This window comes from Trichosurus vulpecula, chromosome X (assembly GCF_011100635.1).
Source record: "Trichosurus vulpecula isolate mTriVul1 chromosome X, mTriVul1.pri, whole genome shotgun sequence".
Lineage (NCBI taxonomy): Eukaryota > Metazoa > Chordata > Mammalia > Diprotodontia > Phalangeridae > Trichosurus > Trichosurus vulpecula.
In genome coordinates, this window is record NC_050582.1 from 58,119,796 (window position 1) to 58,146,795 (window position 27,000).

The 27,000-nt window shown below is 47.3% G+C and overlaps 1 protein-coding gene across 1 annotated transcript in view; it reads right to left on the reverse strand.

Annotated features, from left to right (window-relative positions):
- Nucleotides 1-20,352, reverse strand: part of LOC118832733 (vascular endothelial growth factor receptor kdr-like) — a 201,196-nt gene extending 180,844 nt beyond the window's left edge. The window contains exon 1 of the mRNA XM_036740068.1: nt 20,218-20,352. Within this exon, the coding sequence (XP_036595963.1) occupies nt 20,218-20,284 (67 nt within the window). The 5' untranslated portion in view covers nt 20,285-20,352. The remainder of the gene's footprint in view (nt 1-20,217) is intronic.
- Nucleotides 20,353-27,000: the final 6,648 nt, after the last annotated feature.

The window sequence follows — 27,000 nt, forward strand, 5'->3', positions numbered from 1 at the left end:
CTTCCCTCCCAGCATTGTGGGAGGCTGTAGTGAGATCATTTCTGTCAGAGGCTTGGTAGCCCTTACATTGTAGACATGTTGGATGTAGACACGTCCCAAAGTGCACTTTGAAGCTTTAAACGCATATAACACAAATAATGATCGATATGTTCATTATTATATAGAAATATTATATGTAAAATGTTATTATTCTACCTTTTCAGTGACCTCATCCTGTCCTTCCCAGACTCTACTCCTCTCCTACCCCTTTTTTCCCACTAGTGGGGAGAATAACTCCTCCCCCTCCCCCCATGAGATTGGTTGGTTGGTTGGTTGGTTGGTTGGTGTTCTTCATTCTTAAAGAGTTGGAGTCAATGTGTCTAACAGTGGCTGATCAGACCAATACAAACTCGGAAGGCTCTACCACAGGTCAGGCACAAATAGTCAATGTGAACATTGGGGGTGGATTCTCTAAATCTGCACATTTCATGTTTCATTTGAACTGTTTCAATTCTACTTTGCTCATAGACCACAGTGCCTTCTTCGGTGAGGGCACGCCATGCTGAGCAATCCGGTGCCAGTGTCTCCCATGTCACACAATCAATTCCAAAGATCCTCAGAAAGACCCTGAGACTGTCCTTGTATGGCTTCTTCTGACCACCATGTGAACGCTCACCCTTTGTGAGTTCTCCATAAAATAGTCTTTTAGGAAAACATACGTTTGACATTTGACATGGCCAGCCCATTAGAGCTGTGCTCCCTGCAGTAGAGTTTGAATGCTTGGCAGTAAGGCTCAAGAAGAGACCTCAGTGTCTGGTCCAGGGGTGGGAAACCTTTGGCCTTGTGGTCATGTGCGGCCTTCTAGGTCCTTGGGTGCGGCCTTTTGACTGAGTCCAAATTTGACAGAACAAATCCTTTTATTAAAGGGATTTGTTCTGTGAAGTTGGGATTCAATCAAAGGACTGCACTTGAGGACCTAGAGGGCCACATGTGGCCTTGAGGCCGCAGGTTCCCCATCCCTGGTCTGGTACCTTATACTGCCAGGTGATCTGCAGAATGTTCCTAAGACAATTTAAATGGAAGCGATTCATTTTCTTGGCATGGCACTAGTAGACTGTCAGGTTGCACAGGCATATACCAATGAGGTCAGCACAATGGCTCTGTAGACCTTCAGTTTGATAGTCAGTCTAATACTTCTTCTCTCCCACACTTTCCTTCACAGCCTCCCAAACCCTGAGCTATTCCCATTTCCAAAGAGAGCTTTCAAAAGGCATCATACTTAGAACGAATCTCTACTGGTGGAATTTAAGCATGAGTGAAGGATTTTCCCCCACTTGGGGGGAGGGGGAAAATAGGGCAGGGAATCCCTTGGGCTCACCCACAATAGGAGGTCCAGCCACCCTAGTGGGTTGGAAGCCCTCCCATTCTCTAGGTATTCTGGTCAGACACAATAGGAACCACATATCAAGTGCTCCATTTCCTTCTCTACCACCCAAAGAATGGGCCCTATTAGGGGGCTGCAGTGTTCAGCTTGGGTCCCTCTTCCTACCATTTAACTCAGAACAATGCCTAATCCAAACAGAGCCCAATCCCAGCACCAGACACACTCCAAGTCAATTCATAACAACAGCTTGCAGGCCAAATGGACCTTCCAAGGGAAATGGATGGACCTGCTTTCCTACTAGGGTCCTAAAGCTGAGGTGGAGGGAGGGGTTCCAGGGAGCAGTGGCTTCTCTTACCCCCTCCTCACACCCCCTCCCCTCCAGGCAAGGGCAAGCTGGGGGGCAGCAAAAGGAGACAATTGGGCTGCTCACCCATTCATTCTCGTGGCTCCCTATGATGAGGGGCCCAGAGGACACAATTGCTTCACCGTGTCACACAGCAATTCAAAGAAATAGAATGGGGAAAAGGTAAGGGAGAGGAAGATGATTCATTTAGTAACGTTATCTGTTTGATAGTTTATTTAGTGCATTTTTAAAGCACCTACTATGATCCAGGCACTGTGCTCTTATGACTCTCATTTTATAGTTGAGGAAACTGAAGCAAACAGAGGTTGTGACTTGCCCAGGGTCACACAGTTAGGAAGCTGCTGAAGCACGATTTGAATTCAGGTCTTCCTGACTCCAGGGCCCAGAGTTCTGTGCACTGTGGCACCCCCTAGCTGGGCAAGACTAAGAGTTAAGTAGGACCTGGGTTCCCCAAGCACTGCCACAACACTCCCTGGGCCCAAGTTTGTTCGTCTGTAAAATGAGGAGATAACAGAAAACATACCCAGCAAGATCAGGGGGTTGCTGGCAAATGTTTAACAACCGGCTCTCCAAAACTTCACTTTAACATTCCATTCTCATTATTAACATTTTCTCCATTACTTTATTAAGTCGATCAACAAAACAATAAATCAAATCCTTACTTGTAGCATCTGCTAGTTTCCAAGATGTAAATGTTCACACAGAAAATTTAACAATCAGCTCGCAGAAGCTCCAGCATGTTCCAGACCAAGATGGTAGACTCATCAGTTTCCTCAAACCTCTCCAACCCAAAAACCTCAGAAAAATAAAGTATACACTAAAGAAAGAGTAACTAAGGCTGATAAGATAACAGAAAAAAACACATCAAGTGAGAATGTCAGGAAATGACATTAGAAAATGTAAATCCTTAAGGCCCCTACTCAATCCAGTTAACAAAATAAAAAACAAGGCAAAATCATGACAAAAAGAACTAATCAGATCGGTTGCTTTAGTTGAACTGATTTTTCTCTTCTTAAAATCTTTGTTCCAAGCGGTAGCTCACTGGCAGGCGAGGGAAGGGGGCACATTCAGAAATAAACGTGCCATAACAGAGAAGGAAAAATCTGAGAGGACAGAGCGGAATTGAACATTGTCATTTAATGCCTGTTCCTTTTTCAGTTTGAATTCCTTGTCTAAATTTGAAGATTCTTTCTCATTTGTATATTCTCTCAGTTTTGTTTCTTTGTGGTTTTATTTGGGGTTTGGTTTTTTGTTTCTTGCCTTTGGATTTTGTGGGGAGGGCGGGTGTCCCTACCTCACCCGGGGAGAAGGCACAGCACCCACCCACAGCCTTGATCCCAATGCTAAGTAGCATTTGCTTGAACCTGTTCTGTTTTCCAACCTGGCCTATTTGTTCCTGCTTGGGCAGCCTGGTGGCCCTCTGCTCCCAGAGGCTCACCATACTGTGTCAGCTTCAGTGTGGTCCCTGATGACTTTAGCCCTACCGCAGCTCAGAATTCCTGAACTTGACCAACACCCCCAACCTCAGCAACCTCCTCTCCCAGTAGGAATTACGAGGTACATGCCGTTCAACATTCAATTTTCCAAGGGCACTTCCAGATCTAACATTTTCTCCCCCATGGCTCCTTCTGCCTCTATCTACTGACATTCCAATATCCCATGTTTCTATAATCCTAAACCAAGAACAAGCCCCAATCTTCTTATCCTACCAAATACCGCAGTGATAAGACTCCACAGAGTCCAAATTCAGGGTTGGGAACCGAGTCTCATCCCATGACAGCCCTTCCTTTCCAGGCTAAATTATCTCCGGTTCTTTCAACTGAGTTTCACAAAGCAGCACAGTCTCCAGGCTCTCTCTTGACCATGGCTTCCCTCCATTGACTGCTCAATCTCCAATTGGTCAATCTGGTTTCTAGAAATGGACACGATGCTTCAAATCTGATCCAAACATTTGGGGAGCAGCCAGGTAAAGGGAAACACGAAACAGTCCTTGCCTTCAAGGGGCAAGTAAGAAAATATAAAATACATTCCAAGTAATTTCAAGGGGAAAGAAATGCTAATGACCACAGTGACGATAAAAAACCAACACCAGCATTACTAGACCACCCTAAGGTTGGCAAAGCATGAGACACACTGTCTCCTTTGGTTGTCACGGCCACCCTGGGAAGTAGGTTATTATTACATTGTACAGATGAGGAAACTGAGGCAGGGATGAAGTCACTTGCCCAGGATCATGTAGCTATTGTCTTAGGTTTCCAGTGGGAGGTAGTACCTGAGCTATGCTTTGAAGGGAGACAGGATTCTCCAAGCAGAAGTGAGGAGGGAATGCATTTCAGACATGGAGGATGACCCATGAAAACACAGGACAGAGGGACTGGGTAACCTAAGATCCCATTAGCTTTTTGGTGGTCTTTCCTGCACATCTGGAATGCACACAGCTGGCAGCCTTCAAGCATTTGTATCATAGCTGGATTGTCTCAGACTTAGCCAACTGAACAGCCAATTAGGCTGCTGTGTCACTGTTGATGTTGACTCAGCTTATGGTCCACTAAGAACCACAAGGCATTTTCCCAGTATCTGTTGTCTAGTGGCATCTTCCCTCTTGTGTCTTTGTGCAGTGGATTGAACCCAAGTGTTACACCGATTGGACCAGCTGTAGCTCCTCCACTAAGCCCCTCTCTGCTGACTTCTCCTTCAGCTCCAGCATTTCAATCCCATGTCCAATGCAATTCCCACCATACCACGTCAGCTTCTCCCTCTGTAGGCTCTAGCAACTGAAGGCAATAGTGAGCCCCTGAAAGCCAAGAATTGCTCGTGGCTTTCCCTACTGTGGGGAGGGCAGATCTCAACAGGTACATGATTTGCCAAGGGCCCTTCTGGATCTTTGTGGGCAGGGAGAATGCCCCAGGATTGGGGGTGCTTAGCATCCAGGGTCTCTAGACACTGTTAGATCCTGCTTTGTAGAATCCAGTATGGAAAAAGCATCACCACCCTCCCCCAACACACACACACACACACACACACATACCTGCACATGTACACACATACACACACACACACACACACGTGTGCACACTAAACCACTTCAAAGCATGCCTCGTGATTCATCTGGGTTTAGAGCCAGGTCCCATGTTGGAGGAACAAGTTGGTTTCTGTGTTTCGGTTCACTGAGCACCAACAGAAGTTTGTACCTGGTGTATCTAAATGCACAAGGAGTGGGCAAGGGTCTCTCCTGCAATTTTAAGTTCCTCCAGCATGGTTACCTGCCTGGCAGGAGATGGCATGAAGTCTTTTGCCCCAGATCCCCCTCCAACATCACTCTTAGCCCTGGGCCAATCCAATCATGCTGCCCAGTGGGAGGCTGCCCAGCATGTCCCAGGCACCTTGCTTCACTCAGGGCTATTTACCATCCATGGTGTTTCTTGTAGGGTTTGTTGGGGTTTTGGACCAAAGGGGACCTTGAGGGCTTATCTAATCCATCCCTTCCATGCAGGGGTAGCAGCTAGGGGGCGCCACAGCACCCAGAGTGCTTAGCCTGGAGCCTGAAAGACCTGAGTTCACATCCAGTCTCAGACACTTACTAGGTGTGTGACCCTAGGCAAGTCACTTAACCTCTTCTAGCCTCAGTTCCCTCATCTGTAAATGGGGATAATAATGGCCCCTACTTCCCAGGGTTATTATGAGGATCAAATGAGATCCTATTTGTAAAACACTTAGCACAATGCCTGGCACATATTAGGTGCTTTATTAAGTTTGTTTATAAATGCTTGTTTCCATCCGTTCCTTCCTCTTCCAAACAGATGAGACTAGGATTCCACAAGTATAGGGTAGCCCCAAAAGTCTTAGAGCAGTTTTAAGCCTTAACAGCTTAGACTAGCAAGGGCAAGAAAAAAAAAACAATAATAATCTTTGACAGCTTAAAATGGCCCTAAGTCTTTGGACTAACCCTGGGTAGTGAATGGAACACTAGATTTGGAATCTGGAGCCCTGGGCTTCATTGCCGAGTGCCCTTGGGCAAATTCCAACCTCTCCAGGCCTCAACCTCTTCACTTGTAAAATGGGGGGAGGTGAAGATGTGTGTGCAGTGGGGGTGGGGAGATGATTTCAGAGATCTTTCAGCCCTAAGTCTCTGAACCCATGATTCATCAAATTACGGATTTAGACTGAAAGATCTCGAGCACCTCTGATCCTATAGTCAAAATTTGTGCACCATAACCATGCGAGGCCAAAGGAGGCGAACGTCCCAAATGCTCCCTGTTGGCTTCCAGACTACCCCTCGATGTGCATGGGCTGCTCCGCTTCCTTTCCATTCTGCCCCATTTCCTGGCAAATCAGCAGCCTGATAACCTCTGCCTCCCACTCATCACTGAGCTTAGAATTAAAGCTGGAAAGGCCCACAGTCGAAACTCTGCTCCCCGCCCCTCTGCCTTGGTTTTTCAAATGAGGAAACTGAGTTCCCAGAGTGAGGCCAACGCGGCATGCTCAATGTGTGGGTTAACAAGCCAGGATTCAGTCATGGGTCTTCGAACTCTAAGAACAGAGAGTAAAAGTGTCATATCAACATCTCTGCTTTCTCCAGGGTAAAGCCTTGAGTCCCTTAGTGAGATGGTGACTGCCATTTTGGAAGCCCATTTTTCTAAACCACATTGCAATCAAAGTCTGCAGAAAGGGAGAGTTGGGAGGGCCCCTGAAGACTGCATGCGTCCAACCTCCTCACTTTAAAGAGGAAGCAGCTAAGGCCAAGAGACTGACTTACTCAAGTAACTAAGGCAGGATCTGAACTCAGGCTCTCCTGATTCCAAGTCCCCATCTCTTTCTATTCTACCAGTGAACATAAGCAGGTACTTAGGTGGTGCAATAGATTAGCTCAATGGACTTGGAGTCAGGAAGACCTCAATTCAAATCCAGCCTCAGACACTTCCTAGCTGCGTGACCCTGGCCAAGTCACTTCACCTCTGCCTCAGTCTCCTCAACTGTGAAATGGAGGATCAAAAAAGCAATTGTAAAACACAGTTAGTGGGTATCATATTCCTTTCCCTTTCCCCATGAAGGCAACTGGCTGCCACAAAAATGTCAAGCAATTAGCAAGAATTCATGTGCATTTTAGAAATATCTGCAGAACCCACGGTGTACATGTCTTACCAACCAACAGCACCTAATGAAAAGTTAGCCTCCATCCGAATATAGCCCCCTCTGAACACCATAAATATGAGTCAATGTTGGGGAGGTAGGATTGGAGTATTGGAGCCTCATGCAATACCATCGTGGGGATGGGCCAAGTGAGCCTGAAGGGGTGAGAGTGGTGGGCGACAGCAGTCTAATCCAGCCCCCAAGGAATCTCTGTGTCCAGTGCATCGGGTCAGGCTGGGCTCTTCCAATCACTCTCATGACGCTGACAAACATGGCTGCCGGAACAGACCAAAGGCCCAGCATTCCAACCCTCTTCTTTTTGTAAATAAGGAAACCAAAGCCCAGAGAGTGAGAGTGATTTAGGTGTGAACATAAGATCCTAGAGATTAGGCAAAAAAGAGATTTCAGAGATTAGTCTAACCTCCTCATTTTACAAATGAGGAAATTGAGTCTCAGGATGGGGCAGTAACACTCTCAAGGTGATGCAGCTTTGGAGCTAGAAGAGGCCCTGGAGGTCCAATAAACCTAATCCTGCCTTTTGGCAGAGCTGGGATTCCAACTGGGTCTTCTGACTCCCAATCAGGCCGTCTGTCCAGTGTCTCCTGCTCCAAGGGAGGGGAGAGTTAGCAAGTCTGCTCAAGGGTGAGCGATTCAGCCATTTACAAAGAGGGTCACACTTCCTTGACCCTCCACTCCTGAACAATCCCCAGCAGCCGGCAAACACCCCGAGCCACTTCCGTGGCTATGTCTTTCCCACAGTTAAGAAAAAAACAGGAAGATGTAAGGAAAGGTAGCTGGAAATGCGAAGGAAGCATGCCTGTGTTCTGAAAATAACCCTGGAGTCCATACATTTCCTTCGTATACAGAGAGGCAGGAGCCAGTCAGCTTGGCCCTCTCTGTGGTCACTGGCCATCTCCCAGGCAGAGAGAATCAAGGGAAACTGGGTCACGGTTCCATGGCTGGCGATGAGACACCGCTCTGGCCCCAGTCCAGTAACTGGCCTGGATGGTCTTCCCAGTCCAGAATTGCAAACCTACTGAGTAAAGGCTCTGAATCCCACTCTCAACATGGACGTGGACAAGTGTTGGAGTTCAGCCCACTTGATTCAGAGATAGCGGACCATAAGGATCCTTTGGAATCATGGTTCATCTAGTCCAACCATCCCATTTAACAGACAAAGAAATGGAGGCCCAGAAAGAAGAAAGGCCTTGCCCAGGCTCTGACCCTGAAATAAGGCAAGTCCTATTGGAAAGTCAAGAACCCACCCAACAAATATGATCAATGTCGACAAAACCTTGGAATAGGCCAAGGCGATGTCCCTCAACTCTTCTGAGCAGAATTCTCCCTGAGAAGAAGCATTGGCTTTAAGTCCAATATGGAAGCAAGTGAGGCCAGAAACTAGTGGGAGATCATTTGATGCCAGGAGCCCAGAATTCCCCCAAAGCAGACCCTTTGAATGTGGTCCAGTGACTGCCTTAGGGGGATGGGGTCTGCACCTTCATCAGATCTGCCTCAGAGGAAAAAGAATGAGGCTGACCATCCTTCAGGAGAGAAGACTATCCTCCATCACTAGGGAAGACCCAACCAAAGGAATGGGATGAGGCCTTCAAATGGAAAATATCAGAGCAATAAAGGACCTGGACTAGAGATTGTCTGGTCACCAAAAGACCTAGAGCTGGAAGAGATCTAGGAGATCAGCTAGTCCAGTCCTTTCATTTTATAGAGGGGGAAACTAAGTCCCAGAAAGGGAAGTGACTAGTCCAAGGTCATACATAGGATTATAGATTTAGAGCTGAAATGGACCTGAGTTCAGCTACTCCAACTTTCTTATTTTACAGAGGAGGAAACTGAGTCCTGCAAAAGTGAAGGGACTGGCCCAGAGATTGAGAACCAGAAGGGACCTCAGAGGCCTCATACCACAACCCCCCCAATTCACAGATGAGGAAATGGATGCCTAAAGTGAAGAAGCTATTTTCCCAAGGTCACATTGCTAGCAAGTAGCAGAAAAGAGATTTGAACTCATGTGCTCTGCCTGCAAAGCCAATGTTGCCTCAAAGTCACTAAAACAGAGTTCAAGGAGCCAAGCTTCCTAAATCGGGTCCACAACCAGCTTTGGTAACTGGCAAAGCTGTAATTGAGTATTGCTGTACTCAGGGCAAGGTTGGCAGGGTGAGGATATAGAGTTGAGAGAGCTCCTTTGGGATGCCACTGCCTGGTGGAGGAAGCACGCCCCAGTACAGTGCCTTTGATGCCTTCTACATTTGAGTGACCTGGGACAAAGTTCTGGCTGTCCTACCTTAGTTACTGCTCTAAGGCTGATCTGAAGCTACAAGAAAAGCTAGGATTATTTTGGCTCCCATACACAGTCACACACACACACACACACACACACACACACACACACACACACACACATCCTTCCCTGCCCACCTCCCAAGGTGGTAGTGAGCAATGTGTCTTACCAACTTTAAAGCAGGAGAGACAGAAACAAATGGCATTTTCATTGGAGCATACTCCGAATGAGTGGTGTCAAATGCAAACAGAAAGGGATCCCTGTGGCTATGCTGACTACAGGTTAGCATCACCTATGTTGTACCGGATTTGTATTTATTTTGTTAAACATTTCCCATATTTTAACCTGGTTCCAAAGCACTGGGGAGCTGCCTCCCAGGCATGGGTTTGACATTTCTATAGTGTATCCCCCCTGGACAGATAGAGGAAATAAGGCAGCTAGGTGGCACAGTGGCAACTAGGTGGCACTGCAGTGGATAGATCGTTGGCCTTGGAATCAGGAACACTCCTCTTCATGGGTTCAAATCCAGCCTCAGACACTTAATAGCTGCATGACCCTGGGCAAGTCACTTCACCCTGTTTGCCTCAGTTTCTTCTTCTGTAAAATGAGCTGGAGAAGGAAATGACAAACCGCTCCAGTATCTCTGCCAAGAAAACCCCAAATGGAGTCACGAAGAGTAGACATGACTCAACAACAACAAAAGTAGGAAATAAACTATAAGCCTGGCAGAAAAGGAAAGGCATGATGTAGTAATGATGGGAGAACATCAATTATCCAGACCTTTCCTGGAGCTCTCTCTGCCTATCTCTGTCTGTCTGTCTTTCTCTCTCTCTGTCCCTCCCTCCCTTTCCTCTCTTTATTTCTGTCTCTCTGTCCCTTTCTCTGTGTGTGTGTCTCTGTCTGTCCCTCATCCTCTCTCCCTTCCCTCCCTCTCCTCTCTGTCTCTGTCTCCATCTATCCCTCCTTCTCTGAATCTGTCTCACTCTTTTTCTCTCTTTGTCTCTCTCTCCATGCCCCTTCCTACCCCCACAAAGCAGAGAGACCCCAAAGGCCTTGACTCTCACCACCACGAGGGAGCTGTTGGTTGCTGCGGTGAGCACCCCAAGTGACTCCTTGTTCTAGCACCCTACTTCTCTTCCCAGATGAGTCCAGGTTACTCTGGGACCCAACAGAAATTAGCCAAAAAAGGAAACTGATCAGATTCTCCTCTTCATACCTTTAAAGACACTTATCCTCCAAATCAGACGTGTCAAACTCCTGGCAAAAACTCCTGCTGAACCAGATTGAAATGTCATTGGGAAATGTTTAACCAAAAAAAGGAAAATATAATACACCACCACTAATATGAATTAGTGGTTTTCTAAGTCACTATGCAACCCGAAGCCTTGGGTACAGATTAATGACCTGGGTTTCTAGTTGAAGTTGATGCCAATGCTCTTAATAAGTGAGAAAGATGACTGTATCCCCAAACCCAAGGGGGAAAGAAAGACACTACAGGCCTGGAACCTAAGTGCCCTAATGTGTTTCATTGAAGGGTAGTCTTAGTAGCCAGTAGAGATCTCAGGAAGGCTAGAGATGAGGCAGTTCTCAAGTAGCTGCCTCTGGTTGGGGCTCCTTCCAGCTATCTGAGCAGTACAGCCCAGATGAACAGGGACAGGAGGGGACAAGAGGGAAAAACCAGCCCTCATGTTAGCCCTGTGGCTCATCACTCTGGGCTAGCAGCACCACCGAAGGTTAGTGGGTGTGAGAATGGACTCCCCCCAAACAGCAGCACTCCCAAGATGGCTCACGAGTTGTTTTTTTTCCTGATACCCTAAAGATCCTGTTGCTGATGCGCATTAAGGATGTTTCAATTCTCTGGTGTCCAAGGATCCTAGGACAATGATTGGCTGAAATGGGGGTGGCCAGTGTAGGATGTGAAGGCTTATCCTTATCTCTGCTTAGGACGCAGAAATTTCTTATCTGTGGGAACAAGAGAAATTCCATTCAAAGTAACTACAAAATGCATATGTTACAATCACTTCCTTCCGTTAACCGGAGCTGATAGGTATTACTTTTTTGGAAACAGGGAGAGATCTTCCCAGAAGAGTAGTGGTAGAAGACAAAGTGATAAAATAGCAATAAATTGCCTGTGTGAACAGAACACACACAAGGTATTCATTCTAAAGAGTTTTCTTTTGTCCACAGTGGCCTTCACCAGTGCCAAGGGGAATGGACTCTAGATATGTCAGCTCTTTTAGGTATAAAGACAATGGGAACTGAGTCTTAAGTAAAAGTTATGCACTTTCAGCCAGCGATGTTGATTCCTTTGCATTCACAGAGGAAGGCCCACATGAACAGTCACAGAGACATAGTGGGCCAATATATCCAGAAACACATTCTGAGAAACATGGCCGTGGTCTCAGAGTTTGTCGACCCCAAAGTGACTACTCCACCATAGCATTTGTGAGAAAGAAGGAGAAGAAACCCAGGAAGAGGCTGACACCCACCTTAGATGTTAGTAAGGCATATTTCAAATTGTGGCATCTGAATGTAATTGAATATTATCGCACCTTAAGAATGAATGTGAAGAAATCAGAAAAAAAATGAGAGGCTCATATGATACGATGGAGTGATCAGAGCTTACAGAACAATTCATACCAATAGCCACAATAATGTAAAAAAACAACAGCAGTAACTCTGGTGATTGAGTGAGCAAATGGCTTCAGTAAGAGAGAGATATGGAACGAAACATATATTTCTTTACATGGATCGAATGCAGTCTTTGTCTTATTTTGTTTGGCTTGGACTTCGAGTTCTATGAGAGAGGGATGGGGAAAGCCATTGGGAATTGGAAAGTGCCAGTGATGTTAAAAAAAGAAGAAAAGTCTCAATAGAACATTTAAAACAAAAACAGATTCCCATGGGTTCAGAGAAAGTCCAGGTAAGATCTCATAGCCTCAAATTCTACACGGGAAGCCTACGATAGAAATTCTCAAGAATGAAATTCTGATGATACAAAGAAAATCACTTCTGATAAGGAGGCAATTTTTTGTTGTTCAGTCATTAGTCATATCTGACTCTTCGTGACCCCATTTGGGATTTTCTTGGCAAAGATACTAGAGTGGTTTGCCATTTTCTCCTTTAGCTCATTTTACAGGTGAGGAAAACTGAGGCCAATGGGGTTAAGTGATTGCCCAAGGTCATATAGCTAATAAGTGTCTGAGGCTGGATTTGAACTCAAGTCTTCCTGACTCTAGGCCAGACACTTTATCCACTGCCCCACCTAGCTGCCCAATAAGGAGGAAAAGGAGTTGTCTAAAGAGACAGCAGTGGAGGTACATAGAACTAACACATCAACCCAAATAGATTTGTAATAGGCATGGTGCTGAAAACAGAAGCAAGGGCAAGTAACAGAGGATGATAACAAGAATGCAGCATGATCCCGTAAGGAAAGTGTCAGAAGGACGAAGAATCAGAAGGAGCTGAGGTAGACTGGGAAAAACAGAAAGGGTGTTTGTCTGGGGGCTTTGAGCTTTGTTGGGAAAAAGGAAAAGATTAAGGCAGGAATAGGACCACAATCGCTTCGCACCACATGAGATCAGCTGAAGGAACTGGGAGTGTTTATTCTAAGAGAAGAGAAGACTCAGGGGGGACATGAAGGGTTGGAAGATTGCTACATGAAAAGAAGATCAGCTTTGTTCTGTCTGACCCCAGAGGGCAGAACCAGGAACAGGAGGGGATGTGGCAGAGAAACAAAATTAGGCTAGATGTAAGAAAAAGTTCCAAAAATGAGAGCTCTCCCAAAATAGGAATGGGAAACCCCAAGGGGGAGTGGGCATGAACAGAAATTGTCAAGCAAAGTTTGGGTGGCCAATTGCCATTCATGGATGGGAAGGGCACAGGGGAGCCTTGGTCAGGAGCAAGAAGGGCTAGGTGACCGCTGAAGGGTCATGCAGTAGAGAATCTGTGGCTCTGTGAATTGTGAGGAAGATTAATAAGTAATATTTTGATGTCAACTTAAAAGGAGGTCTCCAGTGGAGTGCCACAGGGAGCTATGCTTTGCCCTATACTTTTAGATAATTTTATCTGTGACTGCGATAAAGAAATTTATGGGATGCTACAATTAGGCTCCATAAAGAAATACATGGGATGCTATGATTGGGCTCGATAAAGAAATATGAGGGATGCTATGATTGGGCTCGATAAAGAAATACATGGGATGCTATGATTGGGCTCAATAAAGAAATATGTGGGATGCTATGACTGGGCTTGCTAAAGAAATACATGGGATGCTATGATTGGCCTACTTGAAGCATGTCAGATAATCAATGAAAACATTAATCAAGGTGAGGAATAGCTTCAAAAATGTAACAGGATGCAAAATAAATCCACAAAAATAATCAACCATTATGTATTTGGCCAATAAAACCCAGGAGGAGAAAGACAAAGAACTCCCATCTGCAATAATTTGCATAAAATATCTTCATGTTAACCTGCCATGGCACATTCCCAATCTACATAAATACAACTAGAAAACAATCTTCACAGAAATAAAAGACTATTGAATCATTGTGGTGGGATCATGGCGATGTAATAAAAATGACAACGTTACTTAAACTGGCATGTACATTCAGTGCTAGGCCAAGCAAATTTCCAAGGGATTAACTTTCTAGAACCAGATAAAATAGTAACAAATTTCATTTGGAAGAATAAGGGGTCAAGAACTTCAAGGGAGATAATAAAAAAATGTAGGGCATATTATCAGAACTCTGATAATAGTCTAAAAGTAACACGCATCCTGACTATTTAGTACTAGTTAAAAAATAGAAAAGTAGAACAAAATAGAGTCAGAAACAAAGAACAGTGCTTGATAAATTCAGGAACACAAACTTCCAAGTGAAGGACTCTGCTGAGAAAATTTGGAAAGTTGCTTGGTTGAAAATAGGCTTTTATACAAGCAAAATCAACGTAACTAGAATGATGGAAACTTGATAATTGAGGGGAAAAAACCACCTTTGTTTTTCTCTAGTGATAAAGTCTGATATGTTAAATAGAGAATTGACACAAATATATAAAACCAAAAAGAAAAACACGAGTCACAATTTCATGTACCGTCCTCTCTTTCTGTTCTGCAATGTATGTAGAAATATTTTTATTTTGTTTCTTAAATTCATAATAAAAAACAAATTTTATATATGTATCCACATATGTATACATGCATATATATATATATATATGTAAGAGCTATTTGGTATTTTTAAAAAAAGACTTCTTTTAAAAAGAAAATGCAAATTATCAACAACTATAAGAAAGTGCTCTAAATCATAAATAAGAGAAGTATGAATTAAAACAACTCAAAGGTTTCACCTCACAACCCATAAAATTGGCAAAGATGATAAAAGACAGAATTAGCCAACAGTGGAGGAACTACAGGAAGACAGGAGTGCTAATACAATATTAGGAGAGTTGTCAATTGGTCCAAGTATTCCGGGAATCTATTTGGAATTAAACAAGAAAAGATATCAAACTGTTTATACCCTTTGACCCAGCAACCCTCACTACTAGGCGTATACATACTCCAAGGAGGTAAATGTCAGAAGAAAGTCCTATATGTACAAAAATATTCATGCTAGTTCTTTTGATAGGGGAAGAAGGAAGGGAACAGTATTTATTAAGTGCCTACTATACGCCAGGCACTGCGCAAAGTACTTTACAAATATTATCTCATTTGACGGCAAAAAAAACTGGAAACAAAGCATGTGTCCGTTATTTGGGGGATGGCTGAACAAACTGTAGCAATATGAACATAAAGGAATACTATTGTGCCATAAGAAACCACGCATATGAGGAATTTGTAGAAACATGAGAAGACTTGAATATCCCAACACCGAGGGAAGAAAGTGGGACCATGAGAACAATATATACTATGATTACAATAACAGAAAGGAAAAAGATGTCAGAATTCAGATTATATATAATGTCTAATCTCATTTCCAGAGAATACACGATGAAACACCCTTCCCTTCTCTCAGTAAAGAGGTGGCAGGCTCCAGGTGTGGATTGCTGTCCGACATAGTTGTTGGGTTCATTGGTTTTGCTTAAACTGTTTTTCTTTTTTATAAGAGAGAATTCTCTGGTAGAAGGGTTATTGGAAAGTAACAATGGAAAAATACTATTAAAGCATTTTAAAATAAAGGAAGAGATGGCATGTTATCAAATGGGGGTGCTAACAGTGAATTTGAGAGTCGAGACCCAAAAGGCTCTTGATAGGATGGAACCTTGGGCCAAAATTAATAAGATGAAATTCAATATGGCTAAAAATGTAAAGTTGTGCATTTGGACTAGATGCCCATTCTCTGAAGTTTTTCCTTATATCAAGCAAAAATCTGCATCTCTCTAACTTCCGCCCACTGCTCCTAGCTCTGCCCTTTGGGGCCTAGCAAAATAAATTTGGTGTGTGACAGCCCAAGGGTAGGGAACCTATGGCCTTAAGCCTATACGTTGCCCTCTAGGTCCTCAAGTGCAGCCCTATGACTGAACCCACGCACTTGAGGACCTAGAGGGCCACATGTGGCTTCAAGGCCACAGGTTCCCCACCCCTGTAGCCCTTCGGATACTTGAAGTCGTCAATCATGTGTCTCCCCACAACCTCACCCATCCCAGCCCCCACAAGGCCTCTCTGGTCCAGGCTCAGCATCCTCAGTTTCTTCAACTACCCCTCATGTGGAAGAGCTAGTCATATCTACATAGATATATCCATATAAGGGGTATTTTTAGCAAGGTGCAATAGACAGTAAACTGAGGGTGGGAGTGGGGAAATTGGGGAAGGGAATATGGATGTATTAAGCACCTATTATGGGCCAGGCACTGGGCCATGTGTTTTACAAATATGATCTCAAGCTAAAAATAAAAAATAAATTAAAAAACACCCAAATATGATCTCACTTGATTCTCACAACAACCCTAGGAGGTAGGTATTATTAAGACTCCTCATTTTACAGTTGAGAAAATTGGGACAGAAGTGCCCAGAGTCACACAGCTAGTAAATGTCTGAGGCTAGATTTGAACTCAGGTCTTCCTGGCTCCTCCAATCACAATGTCCCTGGGCACCCCTAAAAGATATACTTGGATCCCTTCTCTGTGGAGGTAGCTGGAGGATAGTGGAAAGAACAAAGGAGTCAGAGGACCTGGGTTCAAAACCCAGCTCTGCCAAACCACCCCCAAGCTCAAGGGGCTTGGCAAGCAGGCTCCTGGAATGGCTGAACAGTAGGAGTTGAGTAAGGAAAATTGTAGGCTTGACTTGGTCTCAATCCTGAACACACTTGGCAAAATTGTCCACTTTTAGCCCACCACCATGCATCTCAAGAGCCTGGGATTTAGAGTCAGAGAACAGAAAGTTGAAGCCTGTATTGGCTGCTTAGCACCTGGGTGACCCCGAATAAATCACTTCAAGCCCTCAAGGTCTCCGGCCCTCTGTAAAATCAGCAGCCTGGATTGAAGAGCTAGAAAGGCTGTTCTAAGCTTCCAGATCTATGAAGTCACCACCACCTCATCCCTCATCAGAAGGAGGGCAGTGAGTCATGGGCAGGACCCAGGAATTCTGATCTGCCATTCCCCAATCTTCCTAGGGCCTGCTCATCCGCTAGCCACCTCTACGATCCCTCCTAACTGGCAGCCTTCCCAAGCGATGGCATTGACTCCCAGCCCCACCCCACCAATCCCAGGCCATGAGAAGGAGGAAGCCGGGCTTAGCCATGCCAAGTCTGCCAGCTGAACATGTGTCTCCTCACCTGGAAAATGAAGGGACTGTAGTAGATTACCTCTAAGGTCTCCTCCATTTCTAACACTCTAGGCCTCAGTTTCCTGACCTGTAAAATGAAGGGGTTGGCCTAGGTGATTTCCAAAGGTCCAACCAGCCCTAACATTCTCTGAATTGAATGAGATTAGTCACTGGCAAAGGAAGGATCACAGAATGTTCAAGAGATCATCTGAGTAAGCTTATCCCTCATTTGACTGATGGCAGAGAGGGAAGGCACAGAAAAAAAGTGACAGAGCCAGGGACTAGAAACCAGCTGAACAAGCCTCGGTTCCCTTCCAGCTAAGTGGCTGGGCCTAGTCAGAAAGTCCTGGGTTCAAATCCAAACGCAGATACTTACTAGCTGTGAGACCCGGGGGAAGTCACTTTACTTCTGTTGGCCTCAGTTTCCTCATCTGTAAAGTGGAAGTCCTAATGGCACTTACCTTGAAGGGTCATTGGGAGGATTAAATGAAATAAGACTTGTGAAGTGCTTAGTACAATACCTGGCACATAATGACATATAACCTTTTCCCTTTCCTCCTCCCTTGGCACACTGTAGGGGCTATATAAATGCTTGTTTCCTCCCTTCCTCTGGCAAATGAGTGGGTTAGACTGGTTGGCCTTTGAGTCCCCTTCCAGCTCCAGACAGAGGATCTTATGGCCTCTGAGCACTAACCCCCAGAGCCCTTCAGGTGGCTCGCTACGTTGGCCCTGCCCTTACAATCCAGAAGAAGGCATAAGCTGGGTTACAGGGAGCTCTGATCCTACAAAAAGAGGCAGGGGGGAAGGAGGAGAGGGAGAGGAGAGAGGAGAAATCAGGGAGGAGGGAGAAGGGAGAGGAGAAGAGAGGAATGGAGAGGAGAAGTGGGGAGAAATCAGGGACTGGGGGGGAAGATGGGAGAGGGGAACAGAGGAAGGGAGAGGAGGAGAGGGGAGGGGAAGGAGGAGAAGGGAAAGGAGAGAGGAGAAATGGGGGGGGAGAAGGGAGAGGAGAAGAGAAGAATGGAGAGGAGAAGTGGGGAGAAACCAGGGACTGGGAGGGAAGATGGGAGAGGGGAGCAGAGGAAGGGAGAGGAGGAGAGGGGAGGGGAAGGAGGAGAAGAAGGGAAAGGAGAGAGGAGAAATCAGGGAGGGGAGAGGAGAAGGGATAGGAGAAGAGAGGATGGGAGAGGAGGAGAGGGGAGAAACCAGGGACCAGGGAGGAGAGATGGGAGAAGAGGGGAGGGGAGGAGAGAGGAAGAGTGAGGAGGATACAGATGGAGAGAAGAAGAGAGAGGAGGAGAGTGGAGGAGAGAAACTAGAGTTGGAGGGAGGAGAAGCAAAGGGAAGGGAGGGGAGGGAGAAAAGAAGTAAAAGGAAGATCAGTAACTATCTGATCCTCCCATTTAGGATGTCACTCTAAGCTTCTTGAAGGAACTAGATCAAGGCCACCTTAGCTTTAGCCCTACAAAAGGGCAGAGGTCTCTACACTTTGATGTTACAAAAGAGCCCTAGACTGAAGGGCAGAAGGCCTAGGGTCTGGCCGTGGTTCGGCTCCCCATTGGCCTGTGAGCTTCCTGAGGGCAGGAACCATGTTCTTGACTTTCTCTGTACCCCCAGCACGAACCACACTATTTAGCCCTATAGTAAATAATAAATGTTTGTTAGCTGCCTTTGGACTAGCTGAGCTAGTTATGTGACTTTGGGTAAGTCCCTTTCTTCTCTCTGGGCCTCAGTTTCTTCATCTGTAAAATGAGGGGATTATCTAAAGCTTCTTCCAGCTGATATTTCGAGCCCTCTGTCTCTGAAATTCTGGGTTTTCAGGTCCCTCCCTCTGAGTTCCATGTTCTAAGGTCCCTGCCCAGGAGCCTTCCCGGGGATAGGGTGGGATTTCATGGAATCAAGATGGGGTGGGGGAGCACAGAGGGGCAACACTGCGGAACTGGAGCCTTATTCTATTCATCCTGGAATCCAGGAGCCCTTCGATTTACGTCTGCGGTCTCCAAGCCCAGGTGGGGGTGGGAGCTGCGGAGCTAGCAAAAGCAGCAGCAGGTGGGGGGGTCCTCAGGTGCCTGTGCACCTAGCCCCCGGGGAGCCGTCCATCCAGCCGACTGCTCTGGGACGTTAGCGGCAGCTGGCGCCACCTAGCGGCCCAATGCTTCGTCTGCACCTGCCTTCACTCTGGGAGCAAGTTCAACTCGCTAAGAGGTGGCGGGGATTTTTTTTTTTTGGTTAAGTTTAATTGGAAACATATTAGGGCTGAAAATACCCAACACTTAAAATGGCAAAATATTTAAAATAGTTGCCTCCATAAAGGCTCCATATTTAACTCCGATTCTCCCTGCCTGCCCTTTCGGCCCCTTGCTCAGGTCCATCCTCCACAAGGGTCAGGGAAGGGCTAGCCTTCGAGGAGGCCAGGGCGTCTCCTCTACCCCAATGAGATCTTCAAAGGGAGCTGAGTTTTATGTCGGGTCTTTCCTAGTTCACCGGTGACCCGGTCCGAGGGCCCGGGAACAACACAGCCTCCTTGTATCTAAAGGCATCCAAGGTCGGAGCAAAGATCATGGGCTCGTAGGAGGGCACCAGAGTGGGCAGGAGCCCCAGATTGTCTAGAACGCAGAATAGAAGGAGCATCAATCCTGGAAGGAACCTTAGAACACGCAAAGACATGAACCACAGGTGAAAACTAAATATTAGAGCTAGAACAGACCTTTTGAGCCACTGATTGCAACTGAGGCTCAGTGATTAAGTTATATGGTTAGTAAGTAACACTTGAATCCAGACTTTGCTTCTTCGCCTCCGTGCAAGTAAACGTATCACGTTGGGGCTGAAAGGAGGGTTTCATCAGAAACGTGAGGGGAAGAGGGCGGGGGGGGGGGGGGGGGGGAGGGGGGGGGAACGGGACGATTTGCACTGGATGGAGGAGGGGTGGTTTGCACTGCAGGAGCAGGGGGATTGCAAGGCAACCGGAGGAGGGGTGCCAGAAATCCCACCCCAGTCCCTCCAAAAAACAATCACCGCCACGAGACAGGCATTAATTCCCAATTCCTAGGAATCTCCTGCCCCGACGGCTTCTCCCCTAGTTGGCTTCGGCGCCTCACCACTAAATTCAGGTGGCTGGCAGCTGGCCAATCGGCAGCCCCAAACCGTGCCTGCCGACCCCCCCCCCCGCCCCCAGCCCCAGTTGCTCCAGTTGTCAGAAGCACTTGCCGCCCACCCACGCCGGGGCCCCGAAGGGGAGAAACCCGAGGGGGCCGTTGGGGCCAGGCTGGGCCCGCCAGCAGGACAGGTGCTGGCGCTCACCTTACCTGGAACGCAGAGCCAGGCGAGCAGGAGCAGCGCGGCCGGGACGGCCCCGCAACACAGCCGCAGCATCTTCGGTCGGGACGCGCAAGCTTCACTCGCTCCGTCTGCCCTCTGCGCGACGTGGGGTGGACTGGGCTGGAGGGAGGGGAGGGGAGGGGATAGACGGCAGGGGAGGAGGGGCGGGGAGGGCCGGGGGCCGGCCCGGAGGGCAGTGGGCTGGGCTAAACCGGCCTGCGCCTCCGGGGTCCGCGGCTGTGCGGGCAGCGGCCCGGCGGGCCCCTGGACCAGCTGCGGCCACGAGTTGGCGACCCCTTCGTTCCCGAGGTCACTGGCGCCTCGCCGGGACCCTCCTACCCGGGTCGTCGTGGCCGTCCTTCCCCGCCCGGCGGGCGCTCCGATTGGCCGCGGCGACTCCGAGTGTGCCGCAGGCTCCCGGCGCCGGGTGATCTCCGGCTCTGGCTCGGGCTCCGGCTCGGGCTGAGCGGAGCCCGGAGAGGCGAGGGGAGCCTGTGCCCCCTCGCCGGCGGGCGCAGGGCGCGGGGCGCGGGACCCCGGGCGCAGGTGCTGGGGCTGCCGGGCGCTGGGACTGCTGGAGGGTCCGAGAGCAGGCGGCCAGCGGGGACGGGAACAGAGAGGGCTGCAGAGAGCCGGCCGGGGAGGCAGGGAGGCAGCGGCGAGACGGTCCGGAACGCGACCGGTCTGGAGGCTGCTCGGAGTAGAGTGGCGGCGGCGGGGGCGGGGGGGCGGGGGGGGGTGCGAGAGAGAGACCGCGAGGGCCGGGTGGGGGTGGCTCTGGCACTTCCCTTTCCTGCCCCCTCCCCTCCACTCCCCTCCCCTCCCTGTCCCTCCTCCTCCCCTCCTCGCATGCTGATTTCCCCTCCGCTGGGCTCCAGAGCAGAATTCACCCCCACACACCCCCCTGCGGGGCTTCGGGGCTGTGAGGGGCGGGGGTTGCGGGGGGGGGGGTGTCTTTGGAGAATCGGAGGAAGCGCGGGCGTCAGCGGCAGCCTTGCGGTCCGGCGAAATGCCTGCTCCAGCTCGGGCGAGCCCTCGATAGCCCCGACGGAGCGTGCGGGGAAAGCCTTCGAGATTTTAAGATGCTGCTAGTCCCCGATTTGGCCCTACAATGTGATCCCTGGCCAGACTTTGTTCGGCCCCTAAGAGCCCCAAAAGGGACCACAGAGTCAGAGACACAAGAGAAAGTGTGTGTGTGTGTGTGTGTGTGTGTGTGTGTGTGTGTTGGAGGATGGAAAGAGGGGAAGACACAAACATAGACATAACAGATCCAACCTCTAGTTTGACATCAAAGGGTTTTTCGTTCGGAAAGGGTCTTCTGAGGCCATGTAGAGAAATCAACTTTTCCCCCCACTGCCATTTTACAGGGGGGAAAAACTGAGGCCCAAAGAGAGACGTGACTTGCCAAGGTCACACAGTAAGTGAAACCCTTCCAGTCACTGACTCCCACTTGAGGATCGCCAAGCCCAAGCCTGAGTTGTTGTTCAGTCACGTCCAATTTACTTTTCGTGGCCCCATGGCCCTTCCATCTTTCACTATCCCTAGAAGTCTGTCCAAGTTCGTGTTCAGTGTTTCCATGACACTCTCTAGCCATCATATCCTCTGCTGTCCCCTTTTTCTTTTGCCTTCGATCTTTCCTAACATTAGGGTCTTTTCCAATCCTTTACTTTGGACATATTTTAGAAGAATAAACTTTTATTTATTTATTTTTAGAAGAATAAACTTTTTATTTATTTGTTCATTTTTAGAAGAATAAACTTTATTTGTTTATTTTTAGAAGAATAAACTTTAGTTATCTATCTATTTGTTTATGCGTTTATTTATTTTTAGAAGAATAAACTTTGGATCCAGAGGAAGGGAAGTGGCTTACCCAAGGTCTCACAGCTAGTAAGTGAATAGGGGGATATTCAAACCCAAGGAGAGCCCCCTGGTAATTCAGGGTTCTCCATGACACCAGGACCTCTCGCCCTGTTTGAAGGTTTTTGGAATCAAAGAGTATCAAACCTGGAAAGGCCCTTAGAGGGCGATCTAGACCTACTGGCTCATTTTACAGATGAGGAAACTGAGGCCCAGTAAAGTGTCCAAGGTCACAAGGGCAGTAAATAGCAAAATCCGAATTTGAACCTAGGACCTCTGACTCCAAACCCAGCTATGCTTTTTGCTCCCTACATCTTCCCCCTCCAGCCTGGGGCCCTAGCAAAGCACACTGGCTTATCTCATCCCTCCCATGGGTGCAAAAGAGAGGGCTCCTCCTCTGAAAGAGGGACAGCAAAACCATGCTGCCCCATCTTGTCCTGGTCCTTGCTCATCCCTGGGCTTCCCACTCCCCAGCTGGCCAGTGCTCTCAAACAGCCAAGTCTTCCCCCACCCCCCTCCCACCACCAAACTCAGTGGATCCCTTAGCTGTCCTGGGTCACCAACTCAGAGATCAGGAGCTGGTCACCTCAACCACTCTTGCACTAAGGATTCAAGCCAGGAACCAGGAGCCGTTGGCGAGAGAGGGGCCCGGCCCAACCCAGAGAGAGCACGAGCCAAAATGAAAAGGGTGAAAGGCAGGCTGGCTGTCCAAGGCCCAGTGAGCCAGGCTCTCTGCACCTGGTAGGGTTTTTAAAAATAAGGCAAAAACCCAAACCCAACAAGCCTGGGTTTCAACAGAAAGGGAACCTCAGAGTTAGTCAGTGTCAGCTCCTTGGAGGAGGCTCAGTGGGTTAGCCCTGGCTTGATAGTCCTGTAGTGCTGGAAGGTGGGGAGGGGGCTGAGCAAACCCCTCCCTCTCCCTGGGTCTCAGCTTCTCCTTCTGTAAAATGAGGAGGGTGGATCTGATGAACTCTGTGGTCCCTTCCAGCTATGAAATTCTCTGTTCCAAGGTTTCCTCCATCTCTGGCACTCTGTCTTCTAACTTCTCTTGCAGCTTTGACTGACTTAAGGATCAGTCCAGTTCTACCATTCTTTCTTCTGAGGCCCCTCCCAGTTCTGACATTCCCTGTTCTAAGTCCCCTCCCAGCCCTGACATTCCTTGTTCTGAGGCCCTTTCAACTCTGACATTCCCTGTTCTAAGGCCCCTCCCAGCCCTGACATTCCTTGTTCTAAGGCCCCTCCCAGCTCTGAATTCAAGGGTACTGGATTTGGAGCAAGAAGACCCAAGCTGGAGTCTGCTCCTCGGTACCTGTGTGTCCTTGGACCAGTCTCTTCTCCTATAAAATAAGGAGGTTATTATTGTTGTCATGTCCAACTCTTTGTGACCCTGTGGAACATAGCACACCAATGCTGTCCAGGGGGGTTTCTTGGCAAAGATACTGGAGTGCTTTGCTATTTCCTGCTCCAGTAAGTATCTGAGGCCATATTTGAACTCTGGTCTTCTGATTCCAGGCCCAGTGCTCTATCCACTGAGCCACCTAGCGGCCTCCTGGGGGTTAGTCTAGGTGAATTCTAAGGTCCACTCCAACTCCCTGTGCTCCAAGTTGAAAAACCTAGGTTCCACGGTCCCTTCTCACTCACATCCACTTCACAGCAGGCTTGTACAACAAACAGCACCCCCCCGCCATGAGCTCAGGGGGCCTCCTCCTAGGAATCCCAATTCCACTGCATCCATCCTGGCTTCCTCTACTTCTATTTGTCCTTTTCCGGGGCTGGCAAAGAAGCCAAAAGGGACAGTGGACAGACAGGAGTCCTGGTCCTGCACTATACTTTGTTGTTCAGTTGTGTCTGACTCTTCGTGACCCCGTTGGGAATTTTCTTGGTAAAGATAGTGGAGTTGTTTACCATTTCCTTTTCCAGCTCATTTTTTTGATGAGGGAACTGAGGTAAGCAGGGTGAAGTGACTTGCCCAGGGTCACACAGCTAGGAAGCACCTGAGGCCAGATTTGTACTGAGTCTTCCTGACTCCAAGGCCCCAAACTCTATCCACTGCAGCGCCACCTAACTGCACCTTAATTAGCCATGTGTCATTTTACATCTATCTCTGAGCCTGATTTTTTTTTTCTGTAAAATGGGTCTGATTACTGCAAGGATCAGCCTACCTAGAAATGGAGATAAGTAAGAAATAAAAGTTCTAAAACTTCGTTTTCTGCATTTTGAGTGATCTGATCCATCTCAGGAAAGCAATTATGAAATTCTTCAACAGTGAATCACTAATTAGTCTTCCCATCACAATGGGCCCAGGAAAAAGAGGTAAGAAATGCACCTCCTTCCCTTCTTTGCAGAGATGGGGAACTATGGGTGTGCAATATGGCATATTCCACCAGACAAACTAGATATCCTTATTATCTTTACCGATTGGTTTCTTTTCCCCTCTTTTTATTCTTGGTTCCAAGAAAAGAACTGGAAAAGGGAGGGAAGGCGGGATAGATTCAGCCATGAAGGTGGAAAAATACAAGTTAACAATGTTAACTTGTTAACAAATTAACATTTTAAAGGCTAGGTATCCTAGGGGAGCTCTCTCACCCAGGACAGGCTGAGTTTAGGAAGGGGACCTTCTTCCCTCCAGGGTTGGGAGTGCTTTGTCAATGGAAAAGACTAGAGAAAAAGAGCCCTGTTATGCAAATAGGAGACAATCCAGAAGGCAGGGAGGCAGTCAGGCAGTTAACACTGCACAGAGCCCTGGATGAGGGGCCATGGGAGACATACCAGAAACAGGCATCATATAGCCAAATCATCTAGGTTTTAGATTGAATTTTTTCTGTTTGTATCCAGTTGTTGAGGGGGAAGGGTGGAGGTAGGAACACACCCTGAGCCCTTGTCCCCCAGGCTTAAAGTCCCGTAAAAAACAAAGTAGGATGGAGGAGGAGGCAACTGATTGGGTTTTTCCCTAGGCCTTTGGGCCTTGCCTAGTTGTCCTGTTCACAATGCATTCATTTTTTGCCTGAAGTCATTGAGCTACCATAATGCTAATAATAAGAGATTATGGAGGCCTAGATCTAGACCAGGAAGGGCCCTCAGAGGTTATTGAGTTGACCTCCCCTCATTTTACAGAGAGGGAAACTGAGGCCCAGGCAGAGGAAGGGACTTGTCCAAAGCAGAGTCAGAGGCAGTGTCAGAGGCAGGACATCTGCCTCCTGATGAGCTCTTTGTACCTGTCTTTATAAACCATAAAATCCAATGGACTTGTCAGTTTTTGCTAAAAGCAAAAGAACCAGACTCTTTACTCAGCTGATGAGATAGGGAAAGGTGAAAACATGAAGTCTTCCAAGCTACCTTAGTTGACTTAGTCCAGGGCTGCTTAACCCTGTTTTTTTAAATAATAGTTTGATAACCATATTTCAATAGGTTTCCTATGTAATCCTAAATATGTTTTCTTTTAATCCACATGTACAAAAATATTTATAGATGCACTTTTCATCGTGGCCAAGAATTGGAAATTGAGGAGATGCCCATCCATTGGGGAATGGCTGAACAAGTTGTGTGTTTTAACAATCCAGCTAGCAACTCCTGCTAGCAGCTCCTGTGGGGGTGTAAGATCCCCCCACAGCCAGCACCCAGGAGGCTTCTGGGAAAGCACAGGTTCTTTTTATCTCCTTAAACAAGGAAAGCATGGTGAAGGGGTTGACCAGCTTACTTTAATCCAGCATTGTTAGCATACAGACAACATTCATTTAGTTCAGGGGAAAACGCCAGCATTCAGTTAGCATTCAATTAGTTCAGGGGAGCAAAGAGACAAGCATCAACAGACAGGCCAAATACAGATTACAGTCAGCTAGTTCAGGAGAATAAACAGCCAGCATCCTGAAGTTCAGAACATTCATTTAATTCGGGGGAAAACAAACCAGCATCCCAAACCTCAAAACCAAAATACAAACAAATCACAAATATCAACAGACAGACCCAATACAATTCATAGTTACCAACATCTGGGCTTGGCCTGAGAGCAAGGGCTGGCCCAGAGTCACACTCCCCGCTGCTCCCACACCAACCGGAAAAGGAAAGAGAGCTCTTCAAGCTGTCCTCTCCCCTCTTATAGAGTTTTTGACATCATCAAGTGCCGCCTGAATGACCAGGGCCGATTGGTTCTTGAGTTGGCCCCTCCCCCTAGCGTAGACTAGGTTAACACCCAATAGGGCCTGGCTCTGGAGTCAACACCTCCCCTTAGCCAGCCCCATGACTCATCACACAGGAAGTTCTCTGTTCCCAGGTCTCTGGGCTTCCTGCCCCGGAAGAGGAACACCAGGCCCAGCACCCAATGAGATAAACTGAGCCACCCAAAGAAAACAAAGGCCATTTTGGTCACATTGTAGTATATGAATGTAATGGAATACTTATTGTGCTATAAGAAATGGTGAGCAGGAGGACTTCAGAAAAACCTGGAAAGACTTACATGAACTGATGCTGAGTGAAGTAAGCAGAACCAGGAGAACATCATACACAGTAACAGCAAAACTGTGCAATGACTGACTTTGATAGACTTAGCCCTTCTCAGCAATGCAATGATCTAAGACAATTCCAAAGACTCATGATGGAAAATGCTATTCACATCCAGAGAAAGAACCATGGAGTCTGAATGCAGATCGAAGCATACCATTTTCTCTTTTTTTGTTTTTTCTTTCTCATGGTTTTTCCCTTTCATTTTGATTCTTCTTTCACAACATGAGAATGTGGAAATATGTTTAATATGATTGTACATGTATAGCCTATATCAGATTGCATGCCTTCTTTGGGAGGGAGAGAGGAGGGAGGGGGGAAATTTAGAACTTAAACTCTTATAAAAGTGAATATTGAAAACTAAAAATAAATTAAAAAATAAAAAATAAACTTTTAAAATATATATATATATTTAT